Source organism: Nilaparvata lugens, chromosome 10 (genome assembly GCF_014356525.2).
Source record: "Nilaparvata lugens isolate BPH chromosome 10, ASM1435652v1, whole genome shotgun sequence".
Taxonomy (NCBI): domain Eukaryota; kingdom Metazoa; phylum Arthropoda; class Insecta; order Hemiptera; family Delphacidae; genus Nilaparvata; species Nilaparvata lugens.
Window position 1 is genome coordinate 8,032,569 of NC_052513.1, and position 27,373 is coordinate 8,059,941.

The 27,373-nt window shown below is 34.0% G+C and overlaps 1 protein-coding gene across 1 annotated transcript in view; it reads right to left on the reverse strand.

The window, feature by feature from the left end:
* LOC111043379 (laccase-5) overlaps positions 1 to 26,928 on the reverse strand; it is a 113,405-nt gene extending 86,477 nt beyond the window's left edge. Inside the window, exon 1 of the mRNA XM_022328310.2 lies at positions 26,587 to 26,928. Within this exon, the coding sequence (XP_022184002.2) occupies positions 26,587 to 26,785 (199 nt within the window). The 5' untranslated portion in view covers positions 26,786 to 26,928. The remainder of the gene's footprint in view (positions 1 to 26,586) is intronic.
* Positions 26,929 to 27,373: the final 445 nt, after the last annotated feature.

Here is a 27,373-nt window from a genome sequence, read left to right on the forward strand (position 1 = left end):
GTTTTATTCATGTCTGTAGTTGATAATATAACGGAGGAAATAAATTTGGATTTCACTTTGTATCACTCACATTACGAAAAAAGCAAAGTCAGAACATAGCAGTGTCTTATTCTGGTCCAATAAGGACCTGAAGATTATTTTCAAATTCATGATAATATACTACAGAGATTTATTGTTCTATCTAGAAATGGAATAAGAAGTGATGAAAAAATTATTCTTGAGAATCCATTTTCTGCGTTGTTTGATTCAATACAATTGGTACATCATCTGCATCACCCTTGAATGAAAATACAATAATAAAATTACAATATTATAAGTAAATGAAATTATATAAAAAGGCACTACTGGCATAAGTGGAACTTGTTCGCCAGCAGTGAGTGCGGTTGAAAAATACAAATATTATAACATTAATCAAGACTAAAAGTGGATATATACTATAATACCATAGCCACCTCCACTACAAGTGTTAAAATACTCTAGTGTTTCCAAATGAAACAAAGCAAAATCTATATGAAGTCAGGGTCAAATTCAATATTATTTTGTTATAGTTATTCAATTAACTAAGTCTATCCCTCCATGTTATCTCTTTATCCTTCTCATTCATAATTTATAATTAGAGGGTTATACTTTTTAATTTCATCATATCATTTATAATTCTTTTTAAATAATATCCTGAGTGGCTAAAAGAAAGAATAGGGATCTGTATGATATGTACGGCCACACCAATGCACTGGCTATTATCAGAGTAGGGAGACTCAGGTGGGCAGGCCATGTTGAAAGAGCTGATGACTCATATCCGCCTAAAAGAATCATGAATTACAACATGGAAGGAAGAAGACGCCCTGGTCGACCAAGACTGAGATGGATGGACTCAGTCACTGAAGATGCAAGGAGGCTTGGTGTAAGAAATTGGAGACGAGCTGCCATGGACAAAGTAGAATGGAGGCTATTTCTGGAGGAGGCCAAGATCCGTTTTGGATTGTCGTGGATGATGATGATGATTGTGAATGGCTCTCATCATCTGCTGTGCTTTTGTTATTCGAAGAGTATCAATATACAATATTATTATTTTGTAATTACCAAATATGCAAATAATGGAAATTTCAATTTGTATACTAGAATGATGTAGCAATGGAGACTATTTTTCTTTCTGGATTGGAATTGATCTTTTGTTTTCAATTATATTTTTATCTATTTGTATTGAGATAATGAGTTTTCCTGACGAACTCAAGAATCTAATTGGAACAAAAATATTGATTCTCCGTCATACTTCTAGCTGATAATTCATTTTCAGATTACCAGACATGAAAGATTACAACAGAATTGAAACAAAAATATTGATTCTTCATCATACTTCTAGCTAATAATTTATATTCAGATTACCAGACATGAAGGATTACAACAGAATTGTTACGGAACCGTCAATTTCAACACTGACAGCATGTGACAGGTGCGATAAAAATGCAAACCGAAAATGACAGGTCTCTTCAGTCTGTCTCCATGATAATTTTCATTACACCAGTTATGCAACTCACCAAAAGCAATCGCCATTGATTATTTTGACGTGAAACCTTATATTGAAGTAGGGTATACCGGTGTCAAGAAGTGAACCACATTCTGGAACCGGATCACCCGTTGACCGCCCTGGGCTAGAAGTGGGATTCACTTTAAACCGTCGGCAGTGCTTATAACATGTATACCTCCCATTCAACTAATATTGACTGATCATAGAGATCACCAAATCACCTTCCGTTCGTTATGAGACAATAATTTTGGACGACCGAAAAGAGGTGATCAGTTGGGAAAAAATGTGAAAGTAATATTCGGTTGCAAAATTCCGCGTAATTAGTGTGGTAGGTATATGAACACGTTAGAATTTGCTCATTTGTTGCGTCAATTTATTTAATAGGATCACTTTTTTCCAGTGTAGTGGTCAGCGTGTGTATGTGTGTGAGTAAGCATGCGCGTGCGTAACACTTAATTATAGGCTGAGTTACAACAGTAATTGATGGTTGAGTGCGTGGGGCGGTCACTTTAATTGTGTGTGTGTGAGTGCGTATTGGGTCATTGGCTGGAACGTAGGTTTTTTGGAAAGGAGTTCTTGTCGACTCCAATTGTGTAGAAGATTTGTGGTGCAACAGCTCCTTTACAAAAATCCTGCGTCCATGCCGATTCTCCATACCAAATTTCTATTGTAGGATGAGCACTTCTGGTATTGTAGGATATGTTCTATGTCCATGTCCATAAATCTCAATTCCATGCTGATTCTCGATTTAATATTTTTATTGCAGGATGAGCAATTCTGGTATTGTAGGGTACCGTGTATGTTCTATAAATTTTAAAAATAATCTATTTTTCTATAGTTACTCGATAGTGTTTTTTTAAAGATTACCTTTTTTGATTTATTATTAAATAGACTGTCTGACATAATTATTCACTCATCAAACAACTATAAGCTCTATTATAATAGTAAGCTTCGAGAAAAAAGATTGCTTTAAAAACCGCTTGTACGGTATCAACATTGTCAAGTTAGGTAATATGAACAAACCCTCATTGTTCAAGAACAAACCCTCCAACTTCGTGTTACAGATTAGCAGGTAGCCTACCTAATAATAATATCATAACAACTATAGTGAGGTTCACGTTATAATGGCAATATTCGATTAACATTGGTGTTGCGATCCTTGTCTATCTTTCAACAAAATAGATATCGCTATCCTCCTCTAGCTCCGCAATTTTGCCAGAAACTCCTATCACAATCTAGAAACTATAATCAACAAAATATTCAGTTCCTATTACACAAATTTATTATTCAATCATTGGAAAATTATTTATTTTCATAACAAACATAATATCATTGATTTATTTAATAACAGTTCATATTACATCTGATATACCGGTATCAGTCAGCTATCCTCCATAGATTATAGAAGGCAGTGACAAGGCAGAGAATTTGCAACGCTGTGCTCCTATCTTTCTCCGCTGCCATTATAACGTGGATTTCACTACATACTTTGACTAGGATAACAACGCCCGCTGAGGAATTAATCATCTTGTGAAACCCTTTTCATCTATGGAACAACTAACTATTAACATCCACAAGTTGTATGCTAGGTATAAAGTAGAATTTATGATTATTTTTATGTGTGTTTATTGAATGAATAAGGATTAGAGTAGAGAATTAAGTAGCAGAGAGACAATGGATCAGCAGAGATTATGTTTGTAGAACAAACAATGCCCTCGCCTTAGCTCTTCATTATTTCAAAGAGCACTTAATTAACTTACACGCTTTGAAATGTCAACCACTTTTATCATACTTCGATCCTCAATCAGTGTAATTAGATACAGTAGACAGGTCTGATCTGATCTACTAGGATCTTGTGGTTTATCTATCAAATGATCGATCCACGACAATATAAGGACTTGAAGGTTGTTATCTGAATAATTTATGCACTTTTTCTATACAAATATAACGGTAATCTATCACCTTCCAGTCCAGTTACTTCATAAAAGTATTTCTTGATGATAATTATTTCATACTCAAGTTCTACTTCACATGCACTGTAGGCCTACTATATGGAAGCAATAAGTTGTATCATAATTTTATGAGAAAAGTTTTGAAAGTCCGATCATTGCATGATGTAATTACTAAACTATTCTTTTATAGGATACTGAAGCTACTTACAAACTCATTTTGCTGGATAGTGTGAGAATTTTTCTAATTGGATGTCAAAAGAGTTTATTGAAAGTTTGACATTCATGGGAAAGAGACGCTGGATTATGTCACACAGTTGTAGCCTATTGTAGTTTTCTGTCTGCAAGAATTATTTTTATGAGAGTTTCATGGAGATTTGAAATACAATAGGGTACTGATATTCTCTCAATCAATAAATTGCATTGCTGTGTAACATATTCCCTCTGGATCTATCCGTTGATGGTGTGATCATTTGATGCCAGAGAAATTGCTAGTCAGTTTTTTTTATCCAGTTCAAATGCTTTTATCAGTTGTTCAATAAGTTATCAGATTATCAGTTATATTGTTAACAAAATAATTCAAAATTCTAATCGGTGTGTTGCGATAGAGGAGCTATTTTTAATAGCTTCCGATGCTATTTCATCAAATGCATCGTCTTGATGTGGCTCTCAATTGAATACTGTGGTTGATTTAAATCTATAAATTCCCCAATTTTTAGATATGACTTGGAAATTGCAAGAACTGAGCAAGATAAAATATTAAGAGTGCTCAATTTCCATAAATTACAATCTCTGATGACCGGTTCCACCAAGCTTAGTCAAGAAATTTGAACATGATCTAATTGCCTACTCTTTTCAAAGAGTGTAATTAACATATATGTTTTCTATGGCGATAGTTTCTATAGATAATATCCAGTACACTCATATAAAGCGTATCCTGTTTAAACGAGCTTGATGAAACCGGGCATAGTTTCATGCTTAGTTTTCAGTGAGATAATCACGCTATTATTATGACTAATATCAATAATCAACATAATTTTATTGCGCGAAATAATAATTGAGAAGATCAGCACGCGATATATGAGTGTAACGAATTTCTAATACAATAAAGTATTGCAAAAAATAATTAATAATTCACAAGACTTTTCACGCTAGCAGTGCAGAAACGTAACTATAGTCTAGTAGAAAGCATGGACTATGGTCAGTGCGAGTGGACATACCAAGAAACAAGACCCAAGTTCACGGCTCTGCACAAAACTTATACTTTCCTCCAACACTTTCACCATCTCCAGCATTTCGCAGATGCAAACTTATCCTTATTCTCTCTTCAACCTCCTTCACATAAGTGGAGCGTTTTTATCGATCATTTGCATAATTAACAGCCATCCGGTTGTCTTTTTAAATTTGTATTCAACTGAGATATTGGTCATTGTCTGGAGGAAAGCTGCTGCAGGCTTCCCATCACTGATGGCTTGCATTGTTGCAATGCATGCAACAGCGCTTATCAATTTGAATGTCTGAGAACATCTTGATAAACAACGAGGAGGTGAAAACTGATAATCTCGAAAGATGAAAGCCGATCTCTTAAGTTGGGATAGGATGAGCTTCCGGCGATTGAAGCATGAATCGATTGAGGATGTCAGGCGTTTACTGTGGCGGAAATCTGTGGTCTCGTCCACCGACCACCGCTCTATCCACAGCTGTAACCAAGTTACTTGGTAAAAGATTCAAGAAACCAACCGAGTCTGTTGCGATATGATTTGTTTATTATCGAATTTCGATAACTTATTCATGAGCATAGTTCGTTCCCCTCACATTATTTCATCCTACAATACCGTCTGTTAGATGTTATTGGGAGCTCATTACAAATAGTATGGAGTACTTCACATGAGAGAATGTGGAAAGTTAAATCGTCTAGGCTAGGGAACCCCTTATCGTATTCACATGGAATGTGATGTTAGTTGAACTCTCTGGACTTTTGAACAATTTCCACTGAAGTACGTGTACAGTAAATGAATAATGGGAGAGAAGACTTTCCAAATGGATTAAATCCACTGACCACTTACTTATCTCACTGGGTTTCTTCCATCATTCAATAACTCCATTTCATTCAAACATTTTGTTTACCTGAAAAAAGAAAAAGCTTGTTAGTATTATGTTTAGATTCAGTACAAAAATATTACAAATGCTAATATATCTTACACCACACACAGCAAATTTCAGCAGCATTTAGACGTGTGTAAAGTATGAGATATTTGACAATTCACAGACATTTCCACAAAAAATTATGTAAGAGCTGTCATTTTTGCACATACTTTTCTGATGCAGCAGCATTTGACATAGTTTAGGACTTGTGTGCGCATATGTTTTATCTGATCATACTGGTTGGTACCTCATTTAAATCCTCAAGTACCACAATTTGAACGTAATATTATGAGATAACCAAGTAATATAACCTATAATGAAACATAATATTACGATAATATAGGAGAAATAGAACAATAATATAGAATAACAAATAAGACAGCGGTTTGTAGAAGGGGAAAGTAGAGACGACACTTTAACGACACCAATCCAGTGCTTTCTATCACGTCTATGAAAAGCATAGGTAAGATGATCAAGAGACAGTGTTGACTCTTGTTAGTATTGCCGTATTCTCACAGTCAAGAGATCGCATTAGTTGATTAAAACGTTTAAGATTTCATGAAGGATTCAAAGATTGAGATTTGATTGAAGAGATTTCAGAAGATGCATCACAATCGGCAGGGAGAGCCCCCAGCTGCTACAAACAGTACAGTTAGCTGAGCTGGTTTCCGGACCCAAGTCAGCTGATCGCTGGTCACGTGAGCAGGTCAAGTTCGAGCTGATGACCTTGATGTCGGGTGTCTTCTTCCTCTGCCATTGCGATTGCGTCATTAGTCGCTTTGCGGACCTTCAACTCGGCTCATCACTTTGTTTACTTGCAGTTCATCCACACCAAACTATTGCTTACTTGCAGTTCAACAACACCAAACTATTGTTCACTTGCTCTCTACTGAATGAAACGGTTTAATAAATGAAATCCCATTTTCAATGGGTGGTTCACCTGAATAACTAACTCATCTTCCCAATCTGACTGAATAATGGATGAACAGTATCCATTACAAGAATGTTCTAAGTTATAACTAGATGAATTTAGACTTTACAGGAAATGCAAGTGCAACTCATCGATTAATGAATTCACGAAGTTAACATTGTATGATACCACAATTTAAAGTGACTATCACACAATCCAAGAATATCAATCTTCATAATCTTATCTAGAAATCTAGAAGAAGATTATTATCATCATCTTCAGTGGTACTATACAAAAGCGCAACGTATAGCATCAATGTAGAGTAGGTACCTTCAAAGTAACCTTGAATGTGTGTAACATATGCTCCTGCAGTTTCAGGATATCCAGTTGAAAGACGCATAATTAGAAACATGTTGTAAAATTTATTATTTGCTTTTGAATCATTCAAACATTGGCGAACATTTCATAATCATTTATCGGTTGCGCAGGATGATGCAGTAAAAAAATAGCTAAAAAATAGTAAAAAAGTATTTTTTGACTGGAAAAAATAGCGCGAGCTATCTTCTCTCTGGATTATCATGGTTTTTGCTATTTTTTCTCTGGATAGCTTATGCTATCTTTTCTCTAGAAGGCTTATATTATATTTTCTCTAGGCCGTTGAACGGAGCAAAGTTCATTATAACTATGTCACAATAATATTGTTTAGTATTGGAGTGTTTACATAAATACAGTTTTACACAAACTGCTGATTTTATATTTTTTCACATCGTCCTTCATGAAATACTTTTTGTGGTACCATGATATTTCCTCTGAATCCACTACTTTTTACATCACCCCATTTTAAATAAGACATGTTTATTACTGTCGCACTATAACGTTTACAAGTCACAGAACTGTTATTAGTGTAATTCAGCTTTCTTTAGGTGACAAAGATGTTTATTACTGCATCGTAATTTTGTACAAGATCCTGCAGCTCAGTTGACCAATCTAGTGTATTCTAATAAGGAACGTCGAGGACATTTCTATTACACCTAGTGATTGAATGAATGAACAAAGGAGATTCCGTACAGTGATGATGATTATTATGTAAGGATCTGGACAATGTCTACGCTCACGAGTCTAGTTTGAAGGACACTATTATTGAAATTATCTCAATTGATGCAAAATTGTGAAATGTGAAAACAAACGAGACGAGGAAATTAAAGAAAAGTTGTGGGTATGTAAAGTATGGAAGTTACGTCTAGTTTGAATAGTATCGTTGCTTCGTGCTTATAGAAGGAGACAGAGAAATGTTCTCACGCGAAGCAAATGTAAGAGGAGAAAGAGAGTGAACAGGAGAGTTCTAGATATTGAAAGAGGAAAGAGAGAGAGAAAAAGAGAGAATAATCCAGAGACACTGAAACTAGCGCTGAAGAAATTAATAAAGGAAATGGCGAAAACGTTGCTGTAAATGTTTAGTAGTGTAGCATTCCGTGTTATTCCTGTCTTATTGCTTAGTGTGGCGAAGACTGAATTTTACTCTCCTAATTTTCTATTATTTCTCCTATTCCCAACAACGTTTTTAATTAGACGTTGACACAGTCTCAGGTATTCGATTTCTCAACGCAGTGTGATGTGAACTAGGTTGAGTGCCGTTTACAAACCCGATTTTCAAGATTTTTCCAAGCTCATATTATATTTCTTGACAAACAGTTTTCGTAATGTGAAGCTGGAGAGTATCTTGTAATTATTATTACCGCACCTTTAATAATAATTGCTTGACCCACTGTTGATTTTAATCATCAACTTGTAAGTTGGATACCATGTAGAAGTAGAGTTACTGTATGACAGTTAATAAATTTATTCTCTGGTGATTCTTCTCACAGTTTAGTTAAGAGAGTCATGGCAAGGATGAAGTAGCTGTCAAGTTCAAGTGAGTATCAAACCATTGTTCGTAATCCAAAAATTTACCATATTCAAATTCTAAAAGACGGATAGCTAAGAAATAAATAGAATGTGTTATGATTAGAAGTAGATGTTTTATTTTTAATTCTCATACATGAGGTATAAGATGTATACCAAATAAGATGTTTAATTAATTACCTAATAAGATGTTTATACAAATCTTATTTTCCTGGATTTTGATGTTTTTACCGTGAGACAACTATAATGTCAAAGTCTTAATAAAGTACTTCTTAGTAGAAAATAAAAATATCTTCCCAAAATTGATCAAGAACACTTATCATTTCCGACCTTGTGTAACAGAGGAATTTCAAGTTCATCCTACTAAACTTTCATTGATCAGAAGACAGCTAATTTACACAAGCAGTAAGCTGATCAATGAAATACCTTTTGACTTAGATTTCAAAATTAGTAAAAAGAGCGTCAATGAGTGGATTAAGAGGGAATATTTCTTTACCTTAAATATAGCAGTTTAATTTTAATTCTTCTATCTTCATTTTATAGTCTTTTCTCTGCACAATATTTGTTTGATGTTTTATGATTATGCTGTTATAAAGTTTCTATTGTAATTATTAATTGAATTTAACCTCAACTTTCTGCATTATTTCGAAATATTATGTTTTTCTTTCACTGTTTTGCAACTCTCACCACAGGGCAAAGATTTTCTTTTTGCTGGTGATGCCTAGATTTTATATTTTATTTCAATTTTATTCAATTATATGTATGAGTAATTATGTTCATTAAATTATATTTTTAATGATATGTCATATTATAAAGAGTTTGTAATATGTTTCGAATATTCTAATTGGCAATAAATGAAATTAGAAAAAAAATGAATTGAAAATTGAATATAGTATGATTTTATCAGTTTATCAAAGTACTGTATCAAGCATATGAGAAAAATGAAAATTTAGAAATTACGAGAAAGGATTATCATACATTTACAAATGCTCTGTTCTCAAAGATTGGGGGACGGATTTTCATTCAGATCTTTCAAACACATCTTCAAAATTTGATACTCATTTGATGAAGAATTTCAGATGAATTTATGAATTTTTTGAAATAATTCTGAATGACAAACTGTTTTGCCATTTCAGTAGAATAAACTGTATCTCAAATATACAGTTACACATAATACAAATTACACAGGATAAGAATGCATCTGAAAGTAGAAGTGATATATAGTTGATACATATAATACAACGAATGATTCTGAAGAATGGATGGTGACATTTTCAATGAACTGGAAAATCAATTTCATCCAGAATAGTCATAATTTGATTGTACGCCAAATAACATTTTTCGTGAATTGTAAAGGCCGTTGGTCGATATTTTTCTGGGATCACAATCGAAAATCTCTCTGCTCAGTGAACGAACAAAGATGTCTTTCATAGCGGAGCACAATAACAACAGTTTTTGTTGGGTTTTTAATAGGTCTTGGTCTGTGCTCTGTGCTACAAATTGTCTCGCAACAATCTTGACCATGAGCAGCTGAGCAGCTCACCTCGACAAGGACTGCAATTGGATTATAATGTTCTAGCCACCATATTAAATTATTTTCGAATCAAGGCAGCGATAACTGAAAACTTCGCCTCACCTCAGAAAGTTCATGATACTGATTGGTTTTAAAATCAGTTACCAGCCGCAGTGGTAGAAGAAATGCGGTGAGGCTTGATCTTATCCTAATAATTACTGTAACAATTTCGCAAAATTTACTTCTCGTTTCTTAAATTACACTCTCACTCCTGGAACAATTTTCAAATGAGACCGAAGTAACTATCCCGGATGAAAATTGTAGCTTGCACTACATCGAACTATTTTGGAATGAGTAACTATCCACATCCATTCAACTATCTTAAATGCAAATTATTCCTTCATCTTCCTCTTGCTTCTTTTATGGGTTAGGCATTACTGCCTGTCCCGAACCTCTGTGCCTCTGAAATCAACCCATCTCTTCCTGGGACGTTCACGATCTCATCTTCCAAATGGCTGATACAATATGGCCTGTTTTGAAATTGTCCCTCTTTTTGAAATATTATCATGATATAACAAGCCTATAATTGTATTTATTCATAGCTCGATATGGAAATACATTACAAATTTTGGTTTCTGAGTACCGTTGCTTCAAGCTCTTATGGAAAAACTTATGAAACAATAGTCAGCTAAGTTAGTAATTGAATTACTATTACTATATTACTATTGGTTGTGTAGGGATATAAATCAATGGATTGTAGTCAAAAAAATAAGGAAAACTCTGCAAACGATGTTGAGAAGTGGCTGAAGGGCAGTCATATTCTATTTTCATTTACATAAGCACAATCAGGATTTGATTGAGAATTCAATTCCGCACCACTTCAACCACTATGCAAACTGCCATATGCAACAGTTCAGTTTAATCAGAGTTTGGTAAGCTCTTGGTTCAAACTCGGAATGCAACTCATTATAGGAAACTGATTATATCTTCCTCTAATCCTACATTGATGTGGAGCTTGGATGGTGCGTTTGTTCTTTAGTCTGATGTATTTACTCTTGATTGCTTAATACTATTGGAAATAAGGAGCTTCAAAATTGTTGCAGTTGATGCTCGTCAAGAAAGAAGTATTTACTTGTGAATTTGTAGAATATAGAACTGACGAAGCAAATATGTGCATATGGGTCACAAGCCACTACTGGCTGATCAAAAGCCAACAAAGGTTGAGAAACACTCTAGCTAAGAAGATACAGTGACAACATAGAAATACGTTATGATTCTAGATCATGCACTATAAATTAGTCTTGTGCACGTTGTTCACCTCATAAGAAAATGCCCTCACTCTTGTGAACAGGAAATTGGATTAGCAAACAACGTGCTCGGTACACAATATTTTCAATTGCTTTTCGCTGATACAAAATGGAGCTCTTCAATTAAACAAACTGCTACAAAAGGCTTAAAAGTAGCTAAGCCACATCCAAGTACGTGTTGAATCGTGACTGTTGGTCCACACAGAAATAATGCTGATTCAACTTGGCATTCGTTAGCTTTAAGCGGATAACTGAGTAAATGCACCATTATGCAATGGACCATTGTGAGAGCTTAGACCCTCTGGGAGTCACTGGGACCATTGTACAGGGTAAGTTAAAGAGTAAGAGAGAGTAGAGAGAGGACTACAGGGTAGGTTGAAGAGTAAGAGAGAAGACCTGTGAGTGAGAGAGCCACCTAGCGCCGCCAAAACTGCAAATAAGGTCAGGTGACCTCTTTCTATATTCTACAGCAAGAGGCACATCATTATTTCTAATACTTAATACCATGATGATAACCCCCTAACGTAATACTCCGACAATGAATTCTTGTATCAACTAGCCCACGGTTACAAAACAAATTTTGATTGGTGTTCACGTTTCGGATCCGAATATATTATTTCGAATTTGAAATCGAATTCCTAAATAATAGCGGAGCAATTGTACTACGTTTCAAAGGTCACTCGCAAGTACAACACTTGCATCACTCTTGAGAAATTTGTCGGAACAATGTATGCCTCAATAAATTGATTGACTATTTGGTGAATGCAATAGGCTTATTACATGCGTTATTACAAGTGATTTGTATTAGCAATGTATGATTCAATCGAATTACTTAGCACGAACGAAGCTGTCTTCGCATGTCAGTATCATAGGGTAGATGGTGACTAGGAAAAATGTGATTGAACTGATAAGAATGTAACTAACTTGAATGTACTGATAAGATTTGTGAAATAATTATCAATATGAAACCTGAACAAAAATGTAGACATGAAACTGACTCACATTAAGAAAGTAAATTCGTATGGCTTTTGTTGGTGGGAAGGTCCCATCGCCTGAATATAACTATATAATTTAAGCCGTCAATGGGCCTCACGACTGTCATACTTCAGCCGGGACCGACAGTTTAACGTGCCCATCCGATAACACGGGAGTGATCTGGTTAAAAACTTTTGGCACAGAATTAATAATAGCAATATATAATATAGCATATATATAGCAGTCGAAATTATATGTTAAAATACCATATCACTAATATATTTTGTGCTCTGTTCTCTATTTCACGATTAACAATAAATAGACTTGACGTGATAAGATCATTGATACTTCCGTGATTGTATATTTTCACATTACAAGTTTCTATGCAAATAACTAGTTTTTAATTCAACGACTAGTTCATAATTCAATTAATACGTTCTTTGAGCTGGATCTTTTCCAAATTCTTTTTCTATTGCGTTATACTCTAGTTCTTTTTTGGAATAATAAAATTCAATTTTATTTGATTTCATTATCCAAATGACAGTTTCCCAGGTGAATTAAGATTTTGATCAAGGCAATATTCAAATTTCTATTAGAAAAAAGGTTAAGTCACTTGAAAGTTATCCTTCAATACTTGACGTGATAGTTAACAATATTCTAGATGAGTTTTATTGCTTTCTCAATCATATTTTCAGAATATATGAAGCCATAACTATCCAGCTCTCCACACTACACTCTCAAATTCGATGTAATCTATTTACTATAATAAAGGAAAGAACTGGTTCATATACACGTACGGGATAGGAAAATTATGTTTGAAATATCATCACGTCTGATCCACTGGACTGATTAACTTGAAATTTTGCATATAGATTCCTTATTAACTGAGGATGATTCTAGGGCTATTTTCAATTCGATTTTAGTACGTCAATTTTTCAGTTTGTCAAGTTTTAAAATAGACTCTTGCGGAGCACGAGTTTCCTGCTAGTATATGAATAATTAATTTTCCAATTAATGGTGATTTGAGTGTGATATTTTTGTTTTTTATTATGTTTTCAACCGTCAAAATTTAAAAATCTTAGTTTTCGTTGTTTTTGAGTGAAAATGGACAAAATTTTAGTAAAGTGAAATCATAACCTTATTTTGGACTTTTAGAATGTTATCTAAATTTGGGAGAGAAATAGTACAAGGAGTATCCTTAGTTTTTCTCTCCCAATCACTGTTTCTTTGTGAAGAATATAGATAAATAAATAAATAATTAAATAAATAATTAAATAAATAATGCATGTCGTTGTTTACTTGATAGAACAGTGAGTTGATACCTTATCCTTGACACACAGCTCATGTCCTCTTCAAATAGAAATGTGGATAAGGGGTAGGATTGAAACAAACTTGAAATATATAGTATTTTTATCTTCACATTACATCGAGAATAATCATTCTCCATTTAATTCTCATTTTCCTCTAGTAGCCTCCTAGTATGTAAGTCATAATATAACATTACTATTACTATACTACGACTATAACATATACTGTTCTACCAACATTGTAGTAGCTGATTGACAAGCGTGTGTAAAAACACTGTTATCCGATGTAGAAAGTTCCAATTCAATCAAAAATCACTTGTGATCCCACGAGGGCAATTTGCAGTTGATTTGATCACCTGCTTCGTTTGCCTTTGTCTCTCGACAGTCAGTGCAAGTGCAATTTTCCAATTTCAGCCGGGGCGTTCAAATATTTTCCGTGGCTGCGTTTCCGTTGGCTTTTCATTTTCCGGACCACAGTCGATTAGGCAGACGGGCCGAGCGTGAAAACACCGCTTCCAACAGAAAAACAGATCACTGTGCTCACTTCTTATACTTGTCTTACAGACTGGACCCGCCAGACGATTGGCTGTATTAGTATACTAGTCGTGTTATAATCTCATAGTCCAACACCAAAAATCTATTTAGTGTCGGGCGCTCCAAACTGGACGATGACTAGCAGCTTATTTTCAATTGGAGCAAATCGATTTACTGATAAGATTGGTTCGTATGCACAGAAATACGGAATCGATCTGTCGTGAGCATCTATTATGCCGGCATTTGGTGATCTAGTCTGTTAATCAAAATAATTCCATCTGAAAAGTATGAGATCTACATTAATATATTATAAGGAAATAAATTTAATGTTAAAAGTTGTGCTGATTGAGTAGGAACAACTGTAGGGATGTAATAATTGAAATTCATTATAACTCGATTTTAAGTTGCATTGAATTGTATTTGAATTAAGAATTGCAAGTTTATTTCCAATTGGTGAGTTCGGGTAAGAACTCTTGTTTATGATAAGACAAGTCCAGTCTAATCGTCTGATGTTGAATTAAAAGAAAATTGCTCCACACCCAAGCCTTATTATTTATTTATTTATCCATGTTTATTTATGATAAATGATTTGATAATGAACTAAATGTGATAAATGGTAAACTTTAAAGAATATTTTTGATAGAATCAGATTTTTCTATAATCTCCTATGCTCTTATGCTCTCTAACAAGTAATAGCATTCCCGATTTCTACTGCATACATCCATCCCACTTATTATAGTCTCTAATCACTGCATTGTAGTGTTTTGACCCATCACGGAACGAATTCATATAATAAGAATATTATTGTAGAGAAAAGTTGGTCCAAGTACATAAATTTTCTCCGGAATGTATTCACGTGTACATCATTTTTATCTCATTATTCTAACCATCATTTCTTCCATAAACATCAGTACTATCTCATTATTATAACAACTATAGAATTGCCGTATGATAATCTTAGCCTGCCCTATTTTCCGTCTCCACACTCTACGAGTCTTAATCAGCTCACATGAGTCCAGGAAATGATCCAGTTACAGGCACACGATTAGATGTCCAACACATTTACGTCTCGGCGAATTGATAAGACGTGAAAGTCAAACTCACGAAGTCAACAGATCGGTGATTGGAATTGTTCCGAATTCTGCGCTAAGCTGAGCTGAGAGAAAGGCATGTGTATGCAATAACAAATAGTACGTGCCGAAATGTATACACTGTTTCTGCATTCAACTGTTTGGCTAGATAGCAGCAAGCGCAGACTAAATAGAAAACACGGCCGAATATTTTAGTGGAAGCAAATAAGAGGAGGAAGCATTGTAGCACGTAGATCAGCTATCAACGCAGATGGAAGACTTGGAAGAGGACGAAGGCTTCATGCTGTGAAGAAAGTTTGACACAATGTACGCACAGCTTCGTATCGATTGTGCAACAATGTACGTATTTCCATATTAAATTACTTGTCGTCTGCTTTGAATTGGTCGACAGATTTTTGGGACTGTGCTCTACTCTGCCTCTGGCTTGTCGGAAGTATCCCTGCTTCTTATATCACGAAAGGCCCAATAATAGTAGAGCTAGGGCTATGAATATTATTTTTGGAGAACAGCTCCGTGAGTGACATAGCTTGTGGAAAGAATTTTGATTGATTCATAGGTGAATGTTACTTCAATTTAGTATGCAAATTATGTCACTGACATTTAGAATAGGTTTTTGTTATGATCTGATTAGGATGATTGCTATGTTTCCACCTGCTCACTGACTTAATGTATTCGAATGGATGGGTTCTATTGCCCAATCTATATTTATTCACTGATTTCTCTCTTGGAGACTTTGTAGTGCCATATCAATTCATCCATTCAGAGATCTTTTGCATGTTGTGGTATTTTGCATGCATGTAAGTTTTGTGGTCCTGAGAGCATTATTTCAATTGGAAACTGAAAAATTTCCTTTCAAGAAGAATTGATGGAATAATTGGCGAAATAATCCATTGTCAATATGGAGAAAACGTGCTCATTCTATTGCTAGTGAGCAGTGAGCTGAAGGTCCAAGTTCTTGATTGTAGCACATTGCTATTAAGGAATTGAGAGCATCAAGAACGTTTGATACAATCGAGAATGCAACAGAGCTTGTGTAGAACAGAAATATTTCAGAGTTAAACATGACTGCTTCAGTATGGACTGAACAATATCAAATCGTATTTAGCTAGATAAAACCTGCCCTAAACTTGTAACGACATCTTTCTTCAGGTACCAGTAACTTGAATGTAATAAAAGCGAAATCGTACAGTTTAATGTTGCTGCTATCCTTGACAATCCACAAAGTTGTTGATACAGAGAGTGGCACGCATATAACTGTGCAGTAATTAAGAAGATTGTACACACGGTTACCTCACCACAGGAGACGTCTTTGGTAAATAAATGTATTCTACTTGAATCAACAGTACTCTGCAGGAGATCAACATGCCATAAAGCATTTATTGACTTCATGACAGTATAAATCTTGGGAGTTTTTATGAAGGGCTTCTTGGCTTACATACGTCGGAGGTATTTTCAGTGATGGTTTGGCATGAAAAATACAAACAATGCAAGTTTTCAGAAGAGCTGTTTGACCACTCACGTTACCCTTGGACCAGTTAGTGTTGTTTTGAGAGTACTTTCTCCTATCCCAGCTGCCTGCCGCATATATAGAGGGGAATGTAGTCGGGAACAAGAGCCGCTCCTTGCACAACTCCCATACTGACCGCTTGAATAATGGCGATTCCCGCTCGTAAACTTGGCGCACTCACGATTTTCGTGTACCAGCATGCTCCGCTCTGTCGCCATGGTAACCGAGTTTCGAATGGCCCGTTTCCAAGTCGGTTATGGTATTATCCACCTTTCAATTACAACAGTATTTAAGCCAGCGACATGCACACTTGTCAACTGTCAAAAGTGCACTTTATGTACGGTCTGTTTATTGATTTAATGTGTCCCTGTTTTCAATTGTGAGCTGAATAGTCTTGCTCTTAAAAATAATTTACTGTGTGTAACATAATCTTCATCTGCTCTCTTTGGTTGCCTTGCAAAATCCACATACACTATATAGTATGTTTTACATTGTGGGTAAAACACCATAATTATATATTACATATTATTATGAATATCCGACAATAATTCAGATAAATATGTCATGTACAACGGTATTATATAGTATCATAACACATACGGGTATTATGGTTCTCCACCATCAATATTATTGGGAATTGGGATGAATATTATGTAGTATTTTTTCTTCATTTATATTGTATTATTAATATTCATCGGATTAGTAAGTGCGATATTCTTGTGTGCCATATTCTTAATATCATGTATTGATACTATATTCATATGTATTATCGACATATATAATCATTATATGCATTTTGCTGTACTGAAAGCCTGTCATAGAACTTGATTATGCTATATGTATGATTATTTTGTTCTGATGCTGATAATTAACAAATTATTTTATGAAAGTCACTCAGAATAATTAAATTCTATTGAAGCAAGCTTGTTAACATATAGTTGAAAGTTTAACTACCAAATAATTAACAAGATTACATTGGATGAAGAAGCCATTTGCCATCATTGTGTATTGAGAACCATTCGATTTTGATAATTAAGTATTGAACCATAGATTCTCTATTGAAACAATAGGTTTCTCCATCAATAGATATGGATATCTATGAGTATGGGTATAGTACCTATACAATATTATCAATTGATTACTATATTATGTTTCAAATCGATTTCAGAGGTTGACTCCATTCCGCCAAGGAAATTGCTATTGTAATGGTTGAAACAAGTGTTTCTTTTGAAAAAATTTCAAGTTGAATAAAAGTTCCTCTCTATACACTTGGACTCTACTTGAGTAAGATACCTTCGACTGAGTTATGGGAGGAAGTGGTTGCCTATCCTCTCATCGAAGCATTTTCTCTAAAGCCATGGGAATAACCTTTACAAGTGCATTAGGAAATTCCAGCTGTGTCAGAGTCGAATTAGTGATTAATTATTATATAATTGAATGACGCAACAGTGAGAACTATGTCCACAGGTTGAAATAAGCCCTGTGAGTGATTGTTCCTCAAATTATTAAGAAAGTAATAGAATATAGTAACGATATTTTGGTTAACGATATTGAAATTAATTGAAAAATTGAATTCCCACACTTGGAGAAGTGATTTTTAGTTATTTTATCCTAGAGAAGAGTACATGATTTTCTTTTAACTGATCAACATTCAATATAGAATTATGATTGAAACGAAACTGGGCTCTTTTTCATGACTCCCTCCCATTCTCACGTAATTTGAAGCATTTCTATTCAGATGACAGTATCCTTCGAAATCATAAAATAGATGTATTATCTCTGTTAGAATATATAACACAATACAAAGTTATTGAACTGTTTTGCTCTATTTAAGTTATATCTGTCCTGAATTTCTAATACTCGTGATTTTTCCCAGTTTGGCATTTCCAATATCGATAGGAATACCCACTGTAATCTACCCTTGAGATGTGAATCAATTCTCATGTGGGAAATCATTTTTAAAGTTTATGTGATAATAATAAACAATTCAATCCATGAAAAATAATCTATTTTAATCCATACTTGATATGAATTTACATTCATGTAAACGATAATACTGAACATTTATCTGGTAATAATGAACAATGACTCATCTATCTTTCCAGCTTCTCCCACGCATGCCTAGTTGATTTTCTATAGTTATATTATTATACTAGTCAATAAATAAACCATAAACTTGAGAACGCTTTTTCAATATTGAATAATTGGAACATTTAGATAGCCTCTCAACCCACTTGGTGCCATCTTGAGAAATTCATTATGGAGAACAAACATAACTCTTGACCTCTTCCATAATGTAAATATTCTACAAATACTTGCGGCTTCTCTCTGATAACCCCTTTGATAGTGTTATATTCTTTTCTCATGTCATCACCCATATTCTATAAAATTTTTGAATGATACTGCCAATATCGTTGACCCATATAATGTTGAGTAGCGTAATTTATGGTCAACAATGGGCTTAAACTGTTGATTGACCTTGTATCGATATTTACATTCCAATAACGTTATCGAATAGCAACTTATAAAAAATCCAGATTGTAACTTAAGCTGTACTGTTGGAATTATGATGGAGCTTGAGGCTAGTAGGAAAACCATTAGAGAAATAATATGAACGAACTTGGCATGATCTATGAAGGTAGTTCACCCTGTCTTGTATGTTGGAGTGTCTATCTAGTACCGGGCGAAACAAGGACAAATATGTCATAAAATGCGACTTTCGCTTTGTGGTTTGATAAGTTCCAAACTGTCAACAGCAGAAGATAAGTTACATTTATCATACTCGATTATTTTACATCAGGGTGACTTGGAGAGTGGGTAGAAACGATTTTCATACATCAAGAGTTGTTATTTTGACCATTCAGGGTGACTTTAATGGTGGATAAGAGCTATTTCTTGTAACATGTGTGTAACATTATTTCATTGGAATTGGAACCCTAATTTATCCTGGGAATGGAATTGAAATTGGAAACTCATACAACTATCGTACCTTATATTAATATAGTATAGTTGATGTGAGTTATGATACACAAATTGAATCAACTGAATTGCATTGTCTTGCATTGTCTTGTATTGTATTCTATTCTATTTTATTGTATTGTACAGTATTTTATTTTATTGTGTCAACTGTACAACTCATCATGAAATATACCACAAACGATGTATTAACTATAACCACAGAAAAATCTGTACAACTGTCTTCTCTAACTCTATTTATCAATGCTTACTTACTGCTTCTACTCTAATTTCACAGCTAACATGATTTACCCATGGATTGAAACTCTTGAGGTGCGTACAGACTTATGCGCCACGAACACGCGCATCTCACTTTTCGTCTGATGGTTCTATTCTTATTATAATTATTTATATTCGTACAGAAGCAGTGCGATACAGATATAATAAACATAGAATTAGTACTTGAAAAGTGAAAGGGGGGGGTTAGTGATGCAAAAGCAGTCAGTACAAACCTTTGGGAGAACAATTTCAGCTTATAAAATTCCGATTTTTCTTTAATTTCTCAACTAAACACTACTTTTTGATCTAGATACAATCTGCAACATCGGAAGTTATTAGAACCAGAGTAAACATCATAATTCCCCACAATACGAATCAAGAGCGCTCGATTGTTTCGTTCGTGAGTAGAACAAAATAAAAGAGGAAAGACAGAGGCTGGTGTTATTAGTCACGCCAAAGTTATCCTATTTTTTCTTCCATTGCGGTGCATTTAAAGAATGAATAACGTAAGTCCAACCTCCGTCATTCAACACTAAACATTCCTACAACTCTACTTTCTAATAAACGCTCTTTTTTGCATTTTATTACTTTTCTTTTCTTCTATTCACTTTTTCCACCTGGAGTAAGCGGTCCAAGACTGTAGTTTTGCACTCTACAGCATAATATTTAGAGTTTTTCTACTACAATAATGTGTATAATTTTAAGTATATCTGGTGAAATATTACATGTAAAGGTCGAATTACTGTATTATGTGCTTCGTTTGAAACTTTCAAGATAAGCTTCCGGTCATTTAAAACCTAATAAATGTGGTGCATAACAATAGAAGTATCGCATAAGAAAGCTCAGGAATATAAACTTTCCACCTAATAAATGTGATGATCGTCTTCATGGTTTGTAATTTATGGGAAAGATTCCAGCTCCTAAGATAAGAATCGATACTGTATCCAAACACTGTAGCCTACATGCAGAGCAAACACCAAATAGTGTGTAATCATAGAAATAAACTGTTTTATCAGTAACTTCATACATTTACATTCTCCAAAATTCAAGATTGTCCATATTTATCAACTATAGTTGACTTTCACACAACTAAAATCAACTCAATTTCGAAACTCTCAAATAATAATCCTTGAGAGCTATTGAACACATTAATTTACATAACACTCATTATTATGTTACATTACAAAATAATCATTATTTAATGGAAGTTCATTTTTCCTTGTCTGAAAGCCCCATGAACTCCCTTCTGTTAATATGACACTCTCAATACTAGTAAAAACTCTTCGATAACACCTCATAATTTCGATGAATTTTCCTACAACCACTAACATTGACATTCACAACCCAAAACATCAACAGGTTATCACCTCATACTTTCCTTGAACAATTCTCTACCGCCTCCCATGTTTTTACGTTTGACAGTATTTTACAAGTATTATAAACATATCACAAGCACCTTTCATTTCTAATATCCCAACAACAATGGAGCTTATCAAGTAAACTGCATTAATCTATTGTCAGACTTAATAACAACTTATCAAAATCGACCAACTTGTCAAAATCTACTCAAAATTCAATTTCGTACTGCGCACGCAAGCCTAAACAATGATGTGGGCCTTCATCACTTGAAGGTTCGTATAGATTACGTCATTTACGCGGCTGAGGGGAACTCAAACATATCGCCTTACTGACGATGAAATAATTATCGATATTTCCTTGAGCTGTTGCCCAGAATGGCCGTGGATAACATAATGCCACGAAATAACGGAATCGATTAACGCCCGCCAATGTAATGCATTGCATTGCACCTTCCTGACTGAAGAATGCGGTCAGATTAATCATTAAGGATCAAAGCTAGCACAGCATACAGTACACGCCTACAACCGAGCAACAGCAAACCCATACAAGCGTATAAACATTGCGAAACAAATATTTACTACTAGAGAAATCGGTCACCCTGAAAGATCGCACTATCAGTACTATTTATAGTATAGTGATATCGATATCACTATATTATAGTATAGTGATAATACTATATTCAACAATATCGTGGTAAAATGGTTGCCCATGAATGTATGATAGGTACCTACTTTGAATGGAAGTACCAATCCTCATAGTGTGGAGAATACAATATTATTTATAATTTATATTTATTTTCATTCATTTTACAAATAACTTTAATCATAAAAAAATTATGACCATGGAGGAAAAACTAGGCTGAGCCTGTACCATATCTCTCAAAATTTGTGATAAAAAGTTTATCTTGTCCCAAATTTCTACATTATGAAATCACACATCACTGCTTCGCCACTTTATTTTTGTTCCACAGATAGATATTTTATTTTTTTTAATTTTGAAGGTTGACGTAAGGAATAGAACAAATGGATGTAGGCCTACCACAGGAAACAATTAATTGAAAACTTGCGATAAAAATATTGAATTCTTTGAAAATTTTAAAAGCAAATTCACAAACCTGCTCATTATGAGTAACGTCATACATTGGAATAGATTATAATGATTCCAAAAGTACAGAATAAATCCAAAAGTACCTCTGTATTAGAAGAGGTACTAGAAGAGGTATTTAGTAATATAAGAGGTACTGAATGTGAATGTGATGTTATAATCTTGATTTTCACTGAATAAATCTTACGAGAGACAGTGTTCCTTGACAAATATTTGCATTGGTATCCAGTTCAGTTTACATTTCCCAATTTGAAATTTGAACGATTAAAATTACAACATTTCTCTAATACAGTAGTGATGAACTATTCAGTATTGACTTATCACCAGCACTTAAACAGTTAATTTGAACAGCCTATGTTATTGGGGTATTTTTCTTCTGCATTTCAGTAATGACTGAAAGCATCAAGTCACTCAAAAATATAATTTATCGGGACTCTAATATTCATTATTGATAAATTTATTGCTAATTATTATAATCTAGCTATTGTCCTCAGTCGGAAAATCCAAGACTGTACATTGTTTTGATAGATCAGTATGACTTTCTCAACAGCTTTGACAATTGGTGATTTCCGAAGAAGATTCAACTTGTTTTAACAAGTCACAAGGATGAAAATAGAAAAAGCTTGTTGATGATGAGTCATGAGTTGCGTCATTTAAAGGTTTAGATTTCGACTTGTTTCGAGGAGAAACTCATCTGAACTAATCTATCCACTTTCTTCTTTTAATGTTGCACTGAAAGTTCTCTATCGGCCTTTATCTTTCTGCTTGCACGAATAAAACTGTTTAATTAACGTTTTATGTCTGTAGGTACAAACAAATGATGAATGACTATTGTAAGCAATCAGTCTTGAGAATGAATATGTTGATCATTGATCATTAAAAAGAGTTTTAAATGTTTGGAGACGATTCATTAGCACAAATTAAAACGTATTGCAGGGTATTGCAATGAGAGTTTAAATTATTTTTCTCAACGCTCTATTGTGGCTGATTGTTTCACATACTCTTCAATTGAATACGTTTAAATTGACTCAATCAATTTTAATGAGACAAGTTAGTTCGAAATTTTCTGTTGTGAGAAATTAGTTGACAGTTGATAGCTTGGCTAAAAATATGAGGAGAGATGATGAAACTTTCTTTCCCATTCAATACTCTAATAACTGTTCAATAGACTATCAATATTATTACAGATGTTTTTCAAATTAGCCTGTGTAGGTGAGGATCAAACTCATAATATAACATAGGTCCTGGGATAATAGTAGATTTTTTTTACATATTTTCTAAATACTGAAAAGTATCTCACTAATAATTGATAGCTTTCAGGAATAAGTTTCACAGTATAATAGAGACTATTTCGAAAGTGTTACTCAGCTTGTAATTGATTTAATCATGTGAAGATCATAATTCATCCATCCCACTGATGAATTTGATGAGATTAATTTCTCACAGTTGATAACAATGTAGGAAATAGTTCACTCTTCTCAGCCGATAAATGGAGATAACTAAGAAAGTGAAACTGTCTCTGCTATCCTTCACTGCCACTTAAAGTGAATTAATGTACCATGCGATTGTAGGATAAAACTAATGAATCAGTTGTTTTTTCTTAGAAGGTTGGCTTCCTGGATTAATTATTATATGGTTTTCAATATTAATAAATGGAAAAAGCAATTGAGATTTTTTGCTCTGGATTTTGACAGAGAAATTGTACACCTGGTGGAAAGCTTATAGCCAATGAACCACTGTGTTCTTATTGTACATCAGCCTTAAATGAGGAAGGTTTTGAAAATCAGAGATTCATATTTTATTGTATTGTATTGATACTGATCTTAGTGTTTTATAATTGTTTGACTTACTTTAGTGTTAAAAAATCCATGTAGTCCAATTAAATCCAAATCAATTAAGTCCATGTATTCATGTAAATATCTTATGAACAATTAAATTCTATTCTAATACATGATAAATTATCTTTGTGTTATCAAACTCTATTCATTATTCAAATTTATCGAATTGTACTGGTATGCTCGTATTCTTTATTATAATGTATTGAGCCAAATTTGCAAATAATTTCCAGTACATAATATTTCAATGAGTGACATGTTAAAATCATCCTTGACACATGTATCCTTAAATTCATACAGTGTAAAGAAGAATCTTACTCTTCATACATGAAATTACAAGTCATTCTTATAGAATTTATTTTAAATATTGTGGTCAATCAATAAGATTTTAGGAGAGAGACCTATTGACACCATTGACTAAATAAGATGATGTGCAGTGTTGATGAGATTTTAATGAATGAGACTCAACTTATTTAAAGGTCTTTTATTGTAATGGTCAACTATTAAGGTCATCCTATTAGTGAAGAGTGATCTCACCTACATACAATACTTGTATTTGTTAGGACAAAATGATGATGTGCAATTTATCAGGGTATTTCAGCAGAGTCAAGTAAAGGAGGAGTTTGTCTGCGAAAATCGTCTGATAAGTCTGTCAAATTTCTATTTGAAAATTTCTGAAACTTTGGTTACTGGAAATATTCTTGAACGTGATGAGTTCTTATTCCAGCTGATCCTCAAAATAAATGTGAGTTGGCGCTGGGAAGATCTATGATTATAGGTGTGAAATGTTTGTTGAATGACATTGGAAAATTTGATAAGGCTTTTTGCTCCACCCAAGATGGAATAATTTGAAATGAAAATGATAATAATTATGTTGTGATTTGTAATATCAGTTTGTTCTTTCAATACTGAGTTGATGAGGTACAAATTATTTCTATTGAATTTTCACTGGAAAAGCCATCAGTAACGAAATGGATAGCGGTTCCCTGCAATCTAATTTCAATGTTATTACTACAGACAGCACTCTATCACTTTCTTCTGTTCTAAGAGACTCGCAGATTCAAACCTGGTTTATTGAGACTGCTCTAATTCCTGAAGCAACCTATAAGTTCCTACAAGTTAGTGAAACCTAACTTGAGGGATTTCATTTTCTATTCTTATTCTGTGAAATTATTTTTTTTTTAAATGAAAATTGAAAAAAAAATGGTTCATTTAAAAAAATGATATTACAATCGGATTGTGAAACTTTGCTTAGATAAGTGAGGTACTGAATTTTAAATTCCTTTCCAATTATGAAATTATGAGGAATAATATTGGTTGAGTAGCCTACATTAAACAAAAATCATTTCAGTTAATATACTAATCTATTTTTGAATTAATTAATATCTGACTACTAGGAGGACTTATTGTAGTGTAAAATAATTTTTTCCATGATTCTTCATTTTCTATTACTATTGTCACACTATTTCAGTGATATGTCAGTTAGAATGACAAATCGAATATATGACAAAGCCCTTTCAAAGGATTCAGATTTTTCAGTTCAATTTCTCATTTTCAGTGGAGAATGTGTTTGATTAAAATAGGGAATACTACATATCTAAATCTCAATAGCTACCTCTAATTTTCGAATTTTTTCAATGAGAATTTGACATTTTTCAGATTTGAAACTGATTGAAAAATGTATTGCCTCAGCTCCTTTATAGGAATTACTTTACTATTGTACTATTGTATTGAAAGTTTATCAGTGGTTTTCTAGAGATTCCACCACAAATAAGCCTCAACAAGGATAATTTCCTCAAATGGCTCGTGGAAGTTCCCTGAAAAGGCCGATTGAGAAACTTTATTGGAGGAATCTTACAAAGCAAACCAATTAAGTTCACAATATCACTTATAGTTTTCATTTTGCATTGTATGGTAATTCAGATGTTTTGATAAATTTGTATTTCTGTTTTTTTTAATGGTAATTCATTTTTTTTGTCTCAAGCCAGTTAAGGTGCGTACAGATATACGCTCCGCGAACATGAGCAATTTACTTACAGAAACGGTAAGATACAGATATCAAAAGCTTGGCATTAGCTGATTAAAAGTGAATTGCTCATGTTCGCGGCGTGTGAATCTGTACGCACCTTTACACAAACTTCGATTTTTCGACGTACGATTTTTTGCTGTCCTCATGAATTCTATCAAATTAAACGGAACTTGACGAACATCATTTGTTCAATCTAATAGAGTTTATAAGGACGGCAAAAAATCGTACGGACAAAACTCGATGTGTGTACAGTTAGCCTTACTTTGTAATTCTGATTTTTATTTATGTGTGTGTAAAATAAATTTGAGTTTGAAGCTATTCAAGGAACTTAAGACATTGTTTTGTAAAATTTGCACTAACCTGATTGTTTTTTAATCCTAGCCGGTTGCGATGCACTTGAGGTGGAGGTGGCGGAGGACTTAGCCGCCTTTGCGGGCTCACTGGCACCGAAAGCACAAACGCCCAAAAGCATAAGCGCTAAAAGCGAAAACTTCAAACTGTTTCTACTAGAGTGCATTTTTGACGAAGACAATCCAGTCCTGTTGAACAAATACATCATAGCCTACTAGTTTGGTTTCACGCACATGTACCGCGCGCGGTTCGAGAGAGTCCTAGAACTACAGAAGTTGGGGTCCACACACACTACTGGCGGTTTGGTGGACCTCTTCGCGGCTCGGCCTCCAGATCTGGACTGAATGCAGAATCGCGCCTCTCTCTTTCAGTCACCTCTTGGTCGCCACTACTCGCCAGTCTACCCTCTCACTCACTCGCCAACTCTCTCTGTCTCTCACTTTTGCTCCTTCTCCGTTAGTACCTCCACAATTGGTTTATTCTTTTAAAAATTGAATACAATAATAATCTCATTGTCAATTAACGTAATTTGGAAATACCCAATTCCACCATTCCTTCTCTCACACTAAAAACTCTCTTCGCTCCAACAAACTTTTCCCTCTATCTCTTTCATTTAATAGTGATTTTTTTCTGACACACCAGGATTACATTTTTTGGCTGGAACAGTCATTGAATGATTAAAACATTGTCAAGTCTAATCTTATTTATTCATTTTTAGAATAGTTCAGAATCAACATAATCAAGGATCTGGACAGAAATTGAATTTCAAATTAGATTGATAATGTGATATCTGATA